The 13,112-nt window shown below is 56.3% G+C and overlaps 1 protein-coding gene across 1 annotated transcript in view; it reads left to right on the top strand.

Annotated features, from left to right (window-relative positions):
• The window catches only part of RAB10 (RAB10, member RAS oncogene family), a 43,199-nt gene that overhangs the window by 28,741 nt on the left and 1,346 nt on the right, over window positions 1-13,112 (top strand). The window contains exons 2-5 of the mRNA XM_064651243.1: window positions 456-516; window positions 7,937-8,075; window positions 11,201-11,290; window positions 12,341-12,442. Coding sequence (XP_064507313.1) covers window positions 456-516; window positions 7,937-8,075; window positions 11,201-11,290; window positions 12,341-12,442 — 392 coding nt within the window. The remainder of the gene's footprint in view (window positions 1-455; window positions 517-7,936; window positions 8,076-11,200; window positions 11,291-12,340; window positions 12,443-13,112) is intronic.

Here is a 13,112-nt window from a genome sequence, read left to right as displayed (position 1 = left end):
GTGACCCTGTAACCTGTGTGCTGGGCTGAGGCAGGGGGGGCCAGGGCTCCTCTGAACAGGCTCCCCAGGGAATGGGCACGGCCCCAAGGCTGCCAGAGCTCAGGGAGTGTTTGGACACCACTCTCAGGGACAGGGGGGATTGTTGGGGTGTCTGTGCAGGGCCAGAGTGGTCCCTGTGGGTCCCTTCCAGCTCAGGATGTTCCCTGATCTCACCTGTGATCCCTGCAGGTGCCCAGTGCTCGAGTGCAGAGCCTCTGAAGCCCTGGCTCTGTTGGTCTCTGTGCTCCTCTCCCATTCCAGAGGGCCTGGACATCCCTGGTTTACCTGAAGATTCTGTGAAAGAAGAAGAAAAAAGCTGCTGTTCTGTCTCAGCCGTTTGCAGTTGATGCGGAATCGCTTTTATTTTTTCCTTTTATTAAACACTAATTACTTATTTATGTGTTTGTTTATTTTAGGGATAGACTTCAAGATTAAAACCGTTGAATTGCAAGGAAAGAAGATCAAGCTACAGATCTGGTGAGTGACACCCCCCCCAGAACCTGCAGGTCCTCCTGAGGAGGGTTTGCTGCTCCTGGGAGTCCACTCAGGGCTCCAGCTCTGCAGCTCCGTGTTTTCAGTGGGGGTGTTTGTAGGAGGTGGATCTGCAGCAGTGCTGTAACCACAGGTACTGCTGCTCCCTCCAGGCCCTTGGCAAAGCCCTGCCTGGGCTCTGGGAGGAGAGGATCCTCGCAGGCTGTGATTTGGTGGGAAGTGGTTTGAAACTGGAATTTTTTGAATTAGGAGTTGCCTCCGATCCGTGGCTATAAATTGACTTGCAGCCCTTCTTTGTGTCAGCAGGAAAGTGCAGCCCACAGCTCCCCCAGGCCTGTAATTTTCCATGCTCAGCTGGGGACAGTCCTGCAGTGCCTGGAAACGGGGCTGTGCTCTGTGGGAATGTCTGACACGAGGCACAACCTGAGCTCCTTCCCTTGAGCTCGCTCTGCACTGAGCTGGAGAGCTTTCACCCTCCAGCAGCTCAGGGCAGAGAGCTGGGGGCTGTTCCTGGGCTTGGGTGGGCCCCCTCCTCACCCAGTGCCTTCTCCAGCTGTACTGGAAGCACAGAGCCTGAACTGGTTCAGGCTTGAATGTGCCCTTTTTGTCCCCCACTGATAGCAGTCCCCATGGCTTTGTCAGGCTGATGTCTGCAGGTGCAGGTGGGTGGCTCCCAGTTAGGGGGAGGCTCTGGTTTCCCCCTGAGTGGGCTCTTGTTCCAGTGCTGTGGGACCTGCTGAGCATTATCCTTCCTAACCAAGGCATCCAGTCATCCCTGTAACCAGCACTCTGAGGGGGTTCAGTTAGAACTGAAAGAGAGCAGGTTTAGATTGGATAATGGGAAAAAAATCCTTCCCTGGGAGGGTGGGCAGGCCCTGGCACAGGCTGCCCAGAGGAGCTGTGGCTGCCCCTGGATCCCTGGGAGTGTCCAAGGCCAGGCTGGACGGGGCTTGGAGCAGCCTGGGCTGGTGGAAGGTGTCCCTGCCCATGGCAGGGGTGGGACTGGATGGGCTTTAAGGTCCCTTCCCACCCAAACCACCCTGGGAATCGACGATTAAACTTAAGAAAAGCCATCATGAAATGTAAAAACTGAAAATACGGAAAAATGAGGCTGTTTAATGCATGTACAGGTAAAGAACAAGCTGTAGTGGAGCCCTACACAGTGGGGTTCAGTGCCTTGGAGAAGTGAAGAGGGGCTGGGGCAGCTCAGATTTGTACCATGGCAACTTTTAAATGTCCCAAAATCAGGAAGTCTTGGCCTGGTTGTGCTGCTCGTTCCTGCCAGGTTCAAACTGCACATTGGAAACGAAACTTGGGAAGCAGAAAACGAAGCTCCTACTGCCCAAAAAAATAAATTAATTAAATTAAATCTCAGCATTGTAGTTTCCAGCTTCTCCTGCCCCAGTTCTGCCCCGCAGTGCCTCGGTGCCTGGAGCAGCAGAGTCCTGGGAAGGTGTTTTGTGCAGGCCATGTATTTCCCCCCTGCTCCCTGGGTTTGAACTCACCCCACACGTGTAGGAGCTGTGTTTGGTGCTGACACAGTGATGCTTCACTCCCAGGCAGCAGTTCAGTGACTGGAGTGTGCAAACCTGAGGCTGTTCTGGGAGCTCTTTTGCTCCAGGTCGTGCAGCACCAGCTCTCGGTCTTGTTAAACCTCCTGACATTCCCCGGGGCCACTCCTGCTTGTCCAGGCCCCTCTGGACAGCCCCATCCTCCAGGTGTGTCCCTGCACCACCATTCCCTTCCCTGCAGGGCAGGACAGCTCCTTCCCTCTCCTCCTGGCTGTGGGAGGTGAGCACTCAGCTCACCATGGCCTCTGAAATGCCTGTTGAGGAGTAAAGCAAGAACCCGAAGGTCAGGCTCAGTTAAACCCTGCCAGGGGGGAGAAGCAATTTGATACTCCATAGCTGTTAAATTTGGGGTTGTTGCTCAGTAAGGATCAAGCTGGGATTAGGGTGTTTTCCCAGTGCTCCAAATGGAAATGTGCCTGTTGCAAACCAAGTTGGGATAAGGGGCCGTGGAGAACTGGGTGGCAGGTGGGGCTGGGGCAGTGCCAGGCTGGGGCAGGGAGCTTTGGAGCAGTGCCAGGGGGTGAGGAGGAGGATGGACACTTCTCTTGGGTCTGGCCTTCCAGGGGAATGAGCTTGCCCAGGACAGAACCACTGGTGTGTCAAATCCTGTGTGAAAGCACCTACAGAAACTGAGGATCTTCCTGGTGGGGTTATTGTTGTACCACTGCTGAGCTTGGGAGAACTGTTGCTGTGACAGTCACTCAGGATGGGCTTAGTCCAGGGTTTGGGAGAATCCCAGCAAAGGGTGGGACCTGGAGGGGTTGACACAGATGAATGTCTTGAAAAATATTAATACAGTAAAGCTCATAGTGCAGAGAGGGGAGGGAGAATAAAGGAGCAGAAGGAGAGATCAGTGCTCCAGGAAAAGGTGGTGCTGGCTTTGGGAAAGCACTGAAGGGCTTCAGAGGAGCAGAGCAATGGAGCTAAAAATTGGGTGTAATATCACACACTTCAGGAACTCGGGCAGAGTTGCTCTGAAATGGAAACCAAAAGGCTCGGGCACAGTGTAATTCCCTGAGCTCATCAGCATGATGGAGCCATTGAGAAATTAAATGTGATTTCCTGATGCCCTTTCCAGAGGGCAGGAAGAGAGTGTGATCAGCACTGCCTGGGAGGAAAGGCTCTGCTTTAGGAAGGGTGAGGATTCCCCAGGACCTCAGAGCACACCTTTAAATCCACGAGGACACTGAAGGGGCAGGGAGGGTCTGGTAGAACCCGTTGCCTTTTCCAGCACCAGAACATCAGTTCTGGTGGGAGGTGGGAGGTGGGAAACACCAGGAGATGAAGCTGTGCTGGGAAACCCCTGCCAGGATGTTGTGGTGGCTGTGGGGGCACACAGACGGGCTCACAGGGCATTTCCCAGAGGGGCACTCTGGTTTGGACACTTCAATCCACAGAGGGCACCTCTGGCTCCAGAACTCCTTGAAAACCACAGGGAAATGGAAGCTGGAAAACCTCTGGCCTGCCCAGGTACAGCTCTGAGGTGCTTGTGAGGAGGCACAGGAAGCAGAGCTGGGTTTGTCACCCCGGTGAAGCACAGGCTGGAGGAGTACCACTGTCACCTCAAAGTCTGATTCTTTCCTTTTTTCCTGCTTAGCTGCTCCTCTGACTCTCCTGTCTTTTGGTAGCATTTGTGTGTCAGCCTGTTTTCCTGCAGTCCTGCTGACTGATTCCAAATTTCAGGAGGAGCTCTGCGTTTTTAGAATGCAGCTCTTAGCTGTGTGGAAGGCCACGAAGTAACATTTCTCTCCCAGTGCATCTCTGCTGGCAGCACATTTGCATGGCCAGAAAAGAGTCCTCACAGTGTTGTTTTATTCAGCAGTGAGCTCCTTGCAGGAATAACCCCCTGCCCTGGGTCAGCAGTGCAGGGCAGCACAGTGTGGAGCAGCTCTCCCAGACCACTCCAGGCAGGGAAATTCCCTGTGATGTGCAAGTGGAGCGTGGTGGTGGACAGGCAGAGCTGCTCACAGCTCCACTGCCCCAGTGCCATCAGCCTCAGGGATTCTGCAGCTGCCCCAGGAACACCTCCAGGTTAATCCTCTGTGCTGAGGGCTCCGGAGGCCGTTCAGTGCACATGGAGATGGAGGGGGAAGATGCTCCTTTGGCAAGTCAGACTCTTCTCTGCTCAGAGATTTTTTAAACTTTTTCCTGTCTGAATATTTCTCAGAAAAGCTGAAATCTCTGTCTCCTACAGAATCTCAGAATTATTAGGTTGGAAAAGCCCTCCCAGCCCATCAAGTCCCCCTGTGCCCCATCCCCACCTTGTCCCCAGCCCAGAGCACTGAGTGCCACATCCAGGCCTTCCTGGGACACCTCCAGGGCTGGGCACTCCAAACCTCCCTGGGCAGCACCTGCCAGGGCCTGACCACCCTTTCCAGCAGGAAATTCCTCCTGGTGTCCCACCTGACCCTCCCCTGGCACAGCTGGAGGCCGTTCCCTCTCCTCCTGTCCCTTGTTCCCTGGCAGCAGAGCCCGACCCCCCCCAGCTCCCCCCTCCTGTCAGGGGGTTGCAGAGCCAGAAGGTCCCCCCTGAGCCTCCTTTTCTCCAGGCTGAGCCCCCCCAGCTCCCTCAGCCCCTCCTGCTGCTCCAGCCCCTTCCCAGCTCCCTTCCCTTCCCTGCCCACGCTCCAGCCCCTCCCTGTGTCTCCTGTCTGAGGGTGCCCATGGATCCAGCCTGGCCAGACCCCTCTGCAGGCCCTTCCTGCCCTCCAGCAGACCCACATCCCACCCCCCTTGGGGTCATCCACAACCTGACTGAGGTGCCCTCGATCCCCTTGTCCAGATCATCAATGCAGGTGTTAACCAGGGCTGGTCCCAGCTCTGATCCCTGTGTAACCCCACTGGAGCCCATTCCCAGCTGGATGGGACTCCATTCCCCACCTCTCCCTGGGCCCAGGATTATCCCAGCCAGGAACACACTGTCCAAGCCATGGGCTGCACAGGGACACTTTTCCTTTGGGGGGAGAGTCCTCAGCCTGGTCACTGCAGCTCCCAGAGTTCTGGGTCAGCAGGACAGGTCCCACTGCAGTGTTCTGCTGCACACTTTGGCAAACACAACAGGAGGAAACAGTGGGACAGCAGTAAAATTCTCGGGATCATTTTGCCAGGAATTGCTTGGTTCAGTACGTGGGAGACCTTCATTTTGAGCAACATGAGCTGGGAGGATGTTCACAGATCCCCAGCTCCGATCTCCTCGTGCTGCAGCCGTGTAAACCCTTCATCAATAAATCATAGTGCACTTTAGGGTTCCTTTAGTCTCTGCCAGGTCAGCCGGAAAGCTGGCCCAGAAATTCCTTTCTCTGTGGGTTAAACCTCTAATATGATACAGCCTGTGCATATTTTAATGTTGGCACGAGAGTAATTCAAATGGATTTTTCACTTCCCTCGTGCCCCTCCTCTCCCCAGTCCCACGGGGGGACCTCCTTTGTGCTCACTGTGCAGCCCAACCATCCCAGCTCCCTCTTCTCCTCCTTGGCTGTCTCCGTGATCCCTGCCCACCTTTATGTGAGCCTGGAGTTTGTGCCTGTGCCCACAGCCAGCATTTATTGCACCCCCAGAGCTCTGTTCCCCCCTCCCTGCGGTTTGAACAGAGGGATGGGGAGCCCGGGCAGCAAACACGGCCCTGACTGTCTCCTGCCGTTTGCTCAGGGTGGATCCAGCACTCCTGGGCACTGGGAGAGCCATAACTCACTTCCTCTGTTTGCCTCAGCCCGGCCCTAATCTCCCATCCATTAGGAGTTATCTCTGAATAATGAATGGAGAATCCATTAAGGAGGGGAAAGGGCAGCTGGAGGATTTATTTAAAAAGAAAGAAAGGGAGACACTCCTCCGAGTTCTTTGCTTTTTTCCCTCCCCAGCTTTTTTTCTTCCATCAGCTGAGCTCCAGTTGCCAGGAAAAGCACGGGAGGAGTTAACCCAGGGAGGTGGTTGTAGGATGTGACAAGCAGGGAGTAGCAGCTCCATGTTGCCAGTGCCAAGTTGTGTCAAACCCACTGAGAATTGTTCCCCTGACCGCTGCTGGATCCTCCAGGAGGGAGGAATCACAGGTCCCAAACATTTGGTGGGCTTGGGAAGGCTTTTCCAATGCTGTCCTGCGTGATAGGAGCCAGTGAGAGGGAGTGACTTGAGGGAAGGTGCTGGCAAGTGGGTACAGAACTCAGGGAGAAAAGAAATGAGATGTGAGGGGAGATCTGTGGAGATGGTTTGCAGGAGTTTGTCCTGAGTGTGGTGACAGGCAGTGTTTTCTGGAGTCATGGAATCAGAATGGTTTGTGTTGGAAGGGACATGAAAGATCATCCCATCCCACCCCCTGCCATGGGCAGGGACACCTCCCACCAGCCCAGGTTGCTCCAACCTGGCCTTGGACACTTCCAGGGATCCAGGGGCAGCCACAGCTTCTCTGGGGAACCTGTGCCAGGGCCTCCCCACCCTCCCAGGGGAGAGTTCCCAGCTGGTTGTGGTTCTTGGGTTTGGGATCAGCCAGGAAAGGTGAAGTTGTGAGGTGTGAGTCACATCAAGGAGTGGGTTACGGTTTCCATCGCTTCTGGCTGACTGCAGGAATGTCACTGGAAAAGTCCTGTGGAATTCTGAGCAGCCAAAGGCAGAGCTCAGTGTGTGCCACCAGCCCTCACATGGCAGAGCAGTCTGCCTGCTCCTCGGGGCAGGGAGTGGGGTGAGGGAAGAGGCCTGTCTGGGGAATATCCCTGTGTGGGGCTGGAGCAGCGCCCTGGACGTGCTGGGACAGGGCCAGGCTGGAGGAGCCCGCAGGGAGGGGCAGGGGAGGCCACCTGAGGCCTTTGGCCACTGAGTGAGGGCTGGGGAAGGTCTCCAGAGCATATGAGGCATCTTTTGGGAGTAGTGTGGGTGTCCCTGGATGTTCTGTGGAGCTGGGAGTGGACTGGATTTGCCTCCCGAGGCCACAGCCAGCGATCCAGGCCTCGGCATGGCACGGCCTGTTAGGACATCCCTGAGCAGGGAGTGCTCCAGTTGGGACCTGCCCCTGGTCTCCCTCCTCTGCTCATTGCCCTCCCCTCGGTGTTGGCAGTTCCTGGGGCAGATAAGGGATCAGCTGCCTGTGTGCTGGAACAGCCTCCGGGGTCAGAGCCAGGCCGGAGCCGTAACACTCACTGAGGAGAGAACTCAGAGAGCATTTCCTGCACCTCAGGAGCTCTCCTCCGTGGCATCTGTGCATCTCGAGGCTTTCCATTTACTCCCCAGTTCCTGCTGATCCTTGGCCAGAAATCCAGTGTGTGAACAAATTGAGTTGGCAGCTCCATGTCTGAACAGTGTCACTGAGAACTGCCCCTAAACCTGGATCTGCTGGGGTCGTGTCCTCTGAAAGACACTGTGGAACACGAGTTTAACTCCTGGTTCTCCATTTACTGACGTGCAGGTTTGTTTAACCAACCCTCCTCCATCCTGTCAAAGATCCCAGGATGAGGTGGGACAGTCCAGGCTGTCATTAATGCTGCAGGATCAATCTTCAGCTTGCAGACATCAACACTTAACAGTACAGCACTTCTCTGTTTAAGTGTCCTGCGCTTGGACTGAACACTTCAGGAAAATATGTTTGTGAGATCAAGTAGAATCTTTATAAAACTGATCCAAGCCCAAATTCCTCTCAGTGTTGAGTCTGAGAGTCAGGAAATGCCTGTGACTGTCTCAGCAGCTGCTGGGCCATCGTGGTGACAGCACAGTTGGGTCAGGCTGTTGTGGGTTGCAGCTCCAGGCTCCTGGAGACCCTGGTGCATCCCTTGGGAGTGGTGCAGCAGAGCACACACACTGGTGGGTGCCCTGTGCTGCTTCCCTGACGTGGCTGTGCCCGTTTTCCCCAGGGACACGGCGGGGCAGGAGCGGTTCCACACCATCACCACCTCCTACTACAGAGGAGCCATGGGCATCATGCTGGTGTACGACATCACCAACGCCAAGAGCTTCGAGAACATCAGCAAGTGGCTCAGGAACATAGATGAGGTGGGTGATGGGGCTGAGACCCCACACTGGGGGTGTGTGGAGGGGTCCCCCAGAGCAGGGCTTGGTGCTGGGCTTCAGGTGTCCTGTGTGCCCCCCAGCTGCCCCTTCAGCACTGCCAGGAGGGGCTGGGACTCTGCACAGGGGCCAAGGGTGTCCCAAAATACCAGCTTTGCACATGGGCAGACCCTGTGTCTGTGCTGGGGGATGGAGGGAGGGGAGGAGCTCACCTGGAACTGGGAGCAGCAGGTTTGGGAGCAGCTGCCAGCACCAAAGCCCCGAGCTGGAGAGGAGCTGCACAGTGTGTCAGCACTCAGAGTAACTGTTTTCTGAGTGTGACTGTGTGAATCCTCTAAGTACTGTGTATATATATAACCTCCACTCCCCAAAAACTGTGTCATGAGGTATTTGGGAGTTCCCCCTGGCTGCTGCAGGTGCCGTGGCACCTTCTGCTGGGAATGTTTGTGGAGCTGATTATTGCCCTTGGCACAGGAGAACCAGGACAGGGAGGCTGGGAAGTTTCAGGCAAGGTCGAGTGAAGCAGAAGAAGCTGCTGGGGGAGCACAAAGTGCCTGAGTGCCCAAGAGTTCATCCTCCAGGAGCTCTGAGGCCTTTAAGAGGGCGGCACAACTGGTGGTTCTTGCTTTTGTGATGCTGCTCCCAAATGGAATAGGTGTTTGGGTTTTCCTGGGAGGCATGGGGGTGGCCCTGCAGAGCTGGGCACGGCAGATTGGGGCTGGCAGGCACTGCCCAGGGCAGCACTGAGGGCTGGGGAGGGCAGCAGAGCAAACATGGGATGTTGGGATTTGGATTTCCCAGCGTGAAAAATGGGAAACCATCCTGTTTGTGGAAAGTTGCAGCGTGGTGGGAACAGGAGGGGGGATAAGGCAGCACAGGAAGAGACTCAGCAACGAGTTGAATGTAAGCTTGGAACTGAGGCCTTTAGATTCTACAATGGCTTTGTTAAAAACTTGCTGGTGTCCAGGTGAGTGATGGGCCCCATTCACCCCCTGGGGGCTGAGAAGTGCTTTTGGTGCCCTCATGTTTCCAGTCTGTGTCACACAAACCTGGGCAGCTGATTTCAGGGGCACTGGGGGGGCTGCTCAGTGACTGTGGCTTTAAAAGGGATGTTTGACACCTTGTGAAGCTTTCTTTTATTGTGGGAGAAGCTCAGTGCTGGAGTGTGTCTGCAGAAAGCACGGAGTTGTTTGGGTTGGAAAAGCTCTGAGACCACTGAGTCCAACCCAGCCCTGCCCAGGCCACCCCTGACCCCTGTCCCCAAGTGCCACATCCACAGGGCTTTCAAATCCCTGCAGGGATGGGGACTCCACCCCTGCCCTGGGCAGCTGTGCCAGGGCTGGGCAGCCCTTCTGGGAAGAAATTATTCCCAGGTCCTTTTCCAGCTTTCCAGCTCCTCTGTCCCCAGCCTGGAGCATTCCAGGGGGTTGTGGTGACCCAGGGGCAGGACCTGGCACTTGGCCTGGTTGTCCCTCACACCACTGACCTCAGCCCATGGATCCAGCCTGGCCAGATCCCTCTGCAGGCCCTTCCTGCCCTCCAGCAGACCCACAGCCCACCCACCCTGGGGTCATCCACAACCTGACTGAGGTGCCCTCGATCCCCTCATCCAGATCATCAGTAAAGATGTTAAACAGGGCTGGTCCCAGCTCTGATCCCTGTGTAACCCCACTGGAGCCCATTCCCAGCTGGATGGGACTCCATTCCCTGGGCCATCAGCCAGGTTTATCTGGTGAGAGCACACCTGTCCAGGCCATGAGCAGCCAGTTTCTCCAGGAGGATGCCATGGGAAATGGTGTCAGGGCCTTCTTTGAGGTCCTGGCAGCTGCATCCACAACCTTTCCCTGATCCATAGGAGGAGATCAGGCTGGTCAGGCAGGACCTGTCACAAAGCCAGGCTGGCTGGGCCTGACCCCCTGTTTGTCCCGTGTGTGCTGTGTGATCACACTCAGGATGAGCAGGGTGACAGGCCTGGAGTTCCCTGGATCCTCCTTCCAGCCCTTCTTGGGGATGGGCATCACACTGGCACCTCCAGGTGTGTGGGCCCACCCTGGTTAGCCAGGTCTGGTGAGAAATGATCCATATCCCCCTGCCAGGGGCTGAATCCTGGATTCCTCATCCCTGCCCAGGCCGACCCTGTGTCCTCCTGCTCTGACACCTCTCAGGAAACACCGACCCCTCACCTCCCTGGTTCCCTTTGCTGACCCCTCATCCACTCTCTGGCTTTCCAAACCTGTTCTTCTCTCCCACATTTCTCTCTGGGTCTTGCCTCCCTGTTTCCCTCCCCAGTCCCTCTTCCTCCCCTGGCTCACCCTTCTCATTGTGGAGCAGCAAAATGGGGAGGAGAAAACACTTAACCAGCGCTAGGAGGTAATTAGGGGGCTGGGTTTTAGTTACAGCTTGTAACCAGTGCACAGAGCTCAGTTTTGGCAGCTGCAGATGTCACAAACCCGAGCTGTGGGTGTTGGCCTGGCCACAGCAGAGTGGGGCAGGTGTTTGGTGCTGGCTGGGGGAGGTGTGACCCTGTCCCTGTGTCCTTGACCCTGTCCCATGTCCTTAACCCTGTCCCTGTGTCCTTGACCCTGTCCCTGTGTCCTTAACCCTGTCCCTGTGTCCTTGACCGTGTCCCCGTGTCCTTGACCCTGTCCCTGTGTCCTTGACCCTGTCCCTGTGTCCTTAACCCTGTCCCTGTGTCCTTGACCCTGTCCCTGTGTCCTTAACCCTGTCCCCGTGTCCTTGACCCTGTCCCTGTGTCCTTGACCCTGTCCCATGTCCCTGACCCTGTCCCATGTCCTTGACCCTGTCCCATGTCCTTGACCCTGTCCCATGTCCCTGACCCTGTCCCATGTCCTTGACCCTGTCCCATGTCCTTGACCCTGTCCCCGTGTCCTTGACCCTGTCCCCGTGTCCTTAACCCTGTCCCTGTGTCCTTAACCCTGTCCCTGTGTCCTTAACCCTGTCCCCGTGTCCTTGACCCTGTCCCATGTTCCTGACCCTGTCCCATGTTCCTGACCCTGTCCCATGTCCCTGACCCTGTCCCATGTCCTTGACCCTGTCCCCATGTCCTTGACCCTGTCCCATGTCCTTGACCCTGTCCCATGTCCTTGCAGCACGCCAACGAGGACGTGGAGAGGATGCTGTTAGGAAACAAGTGCGACATGGAAGATAAAAGAGTTGTCCCTAAAGCAAAAGGTGAACAGGTGAGTGTCACACTAAAACTTCCTTATCCGAGTCAGCAAAGCACTGCCAGGGCTTCCCACCAGCCCCAGGGTTGGGACACCCCGTGGGATGGGACAGGGAACAAACACAGGACCTGGATTTGCTGAAGGGTTGTGAATCCTGGAAATGTTTCCTTGGAACTGCCATGAATGGGATGAGTTCAGCTTCTTTTGATCACTCAGAATTCCCAGACATCCTTTGGGTCCCTCACCATGTGACAGCGTGTGCTGTCCGTCCTCTCACCCCCAAACTGGGATTACTGGATACACTGGAACTGCTGTTACTGAACCAGGAGGTTCTGAAACTTCTTCTGAGCCACCTGGTGCTGCTGGGGCTGGGAGAGTCACAGAATCCCAGGATCCCTGAGGTTGGAAAAGCCCTCCCAGCCCATGGATCCCCCCTGTGCCCCATCCCCACCTTGTCCCCAGCCCAGAGCACTGAGTGCCACGGCCAGGCCTTCCTGGGACACCTCCAGGGCTGGGCACTCCAAACCTCCCTGGGCAGCCCCTGCCAGGGCCTGACCACCCTTTCCAGCAGGAAATTCCTCCTCCTGTCCCACCTGAGCCTCCCCTGGCACAGCTGGAGGCCGTTCCCTCTCCTCCTGTCCCTTGTTCCCTGGGAGCAGAGCCTGACCCCCCCCAGCTCCCCCCTCCTGTCAGGGAGTTGCAGAGCCAGAAGGTCCCCCCTGAGCCTCCTTTGCTCCAGGCTGAGCCCCCCCAGCTCCCTCAGCCCCTCCTGCTGCTCCAGCCCCTTCCCAGCTCCTTTCCCTTCCCTGCCCACGCTCCAGCCCCTCCCTGTGTCTCTCGTGTGAGGGTCCCAGAGCTGCCCCAGCCCTGGAGGTGCCCCAGCAGTGCCAGCACAGGGAGGGCACTGCCCTGGCCCTGCTGCCCCAGCAGTGCTGCCCCAGCCCCGGGGTCACTGGGATCAGGTTCCTGCTCAGTATTCCTGCTTTATCAGTGCTGCTGATCCCGAGGCAGTGGCAGCACCTGTGGAATGTCTCAGCTCACTGTCCTCCTTCTCTCTTTGCCCAGATTGCCAGGGAGCACGGTATTAGGTTTTTCGAAACTAGTGCAAAAGCAAATATAAACATTGAGAAGGCATTCCTCACGTTAGCAGAAGACATTCTTCGAAAGGTAGGTGCTCACAGCATTCCTTTGGAACAACATCCCCAAATCTCACCTCCCCTTGCTTTTGATGTTCACCTGAGCCAGTGGCAGCGTCTGCCTTTGGTGTGCTGAGGCAAACGGGTCCCTGAAGGAGCAGTGTTGGCATTCTGAAGCCTGTTTGATGTTTGGCTGTTGTGGGGGTGGTACCTGCAGGGGATAATCCACATCAAAGAGCCCAGGAACTGAGATTCCTCCTTGTTTGGCCCTTAAACTCGTGGTTCTGTCCTCCTTGTCCTTGCAGTTCAAACATTCCCCCTGGCAAGGTGAGAATTGTCCTTGCCCTGCCACCATCTCTGTCAGTGCACAGCTTTGTCCCAGAACTGCTGAGGGCCTCTTGGGAAGGGTTCAGGTGTGGGGGAAGCAGAGGGATGAGCTCTGTCACTCCCAGTGTCGTTCCCAGGGATCAGCTCCTGCCTTTCCCTGGAGGTTCTGTTGCACCACTTCATCTGGGGGTTGGTTTCCCTTCCTGGAGTGGGCAGTGTCCCACAGAACCATGGAATCTTTGAGGTTGGAAAAGCCTCCTGAGAGCACCGAGTCCAGCCATGCCCCAGCACTGCCAGGGCCACCACTGACCCACGTGGAAACTCTGTGGAGCTCAGGACACGTGGATTGGCCAACGCTGGCATTTGTGCTTCTG

This window comes from Pseudopipra pipra, chromosome 3, assembly GCF_036250125.1.
Source record: "Pseudopipra pipra isolate bDixPip1 chromosome 3, bDixPip1.hap1, whole genome shotgun sequence".
NCBI classification, from domain to species: domain Eukaryota; kingdom Metazoa; phylum Chordata; class Aves; order Passeriformes; family Pipridae; genus Pseudopipra; species Pseudopipra pipra.
Note: the sequence above shows the minus strand (reverse complement) of the source record. Positions and strands in the feature narration are given on the sequence as shown.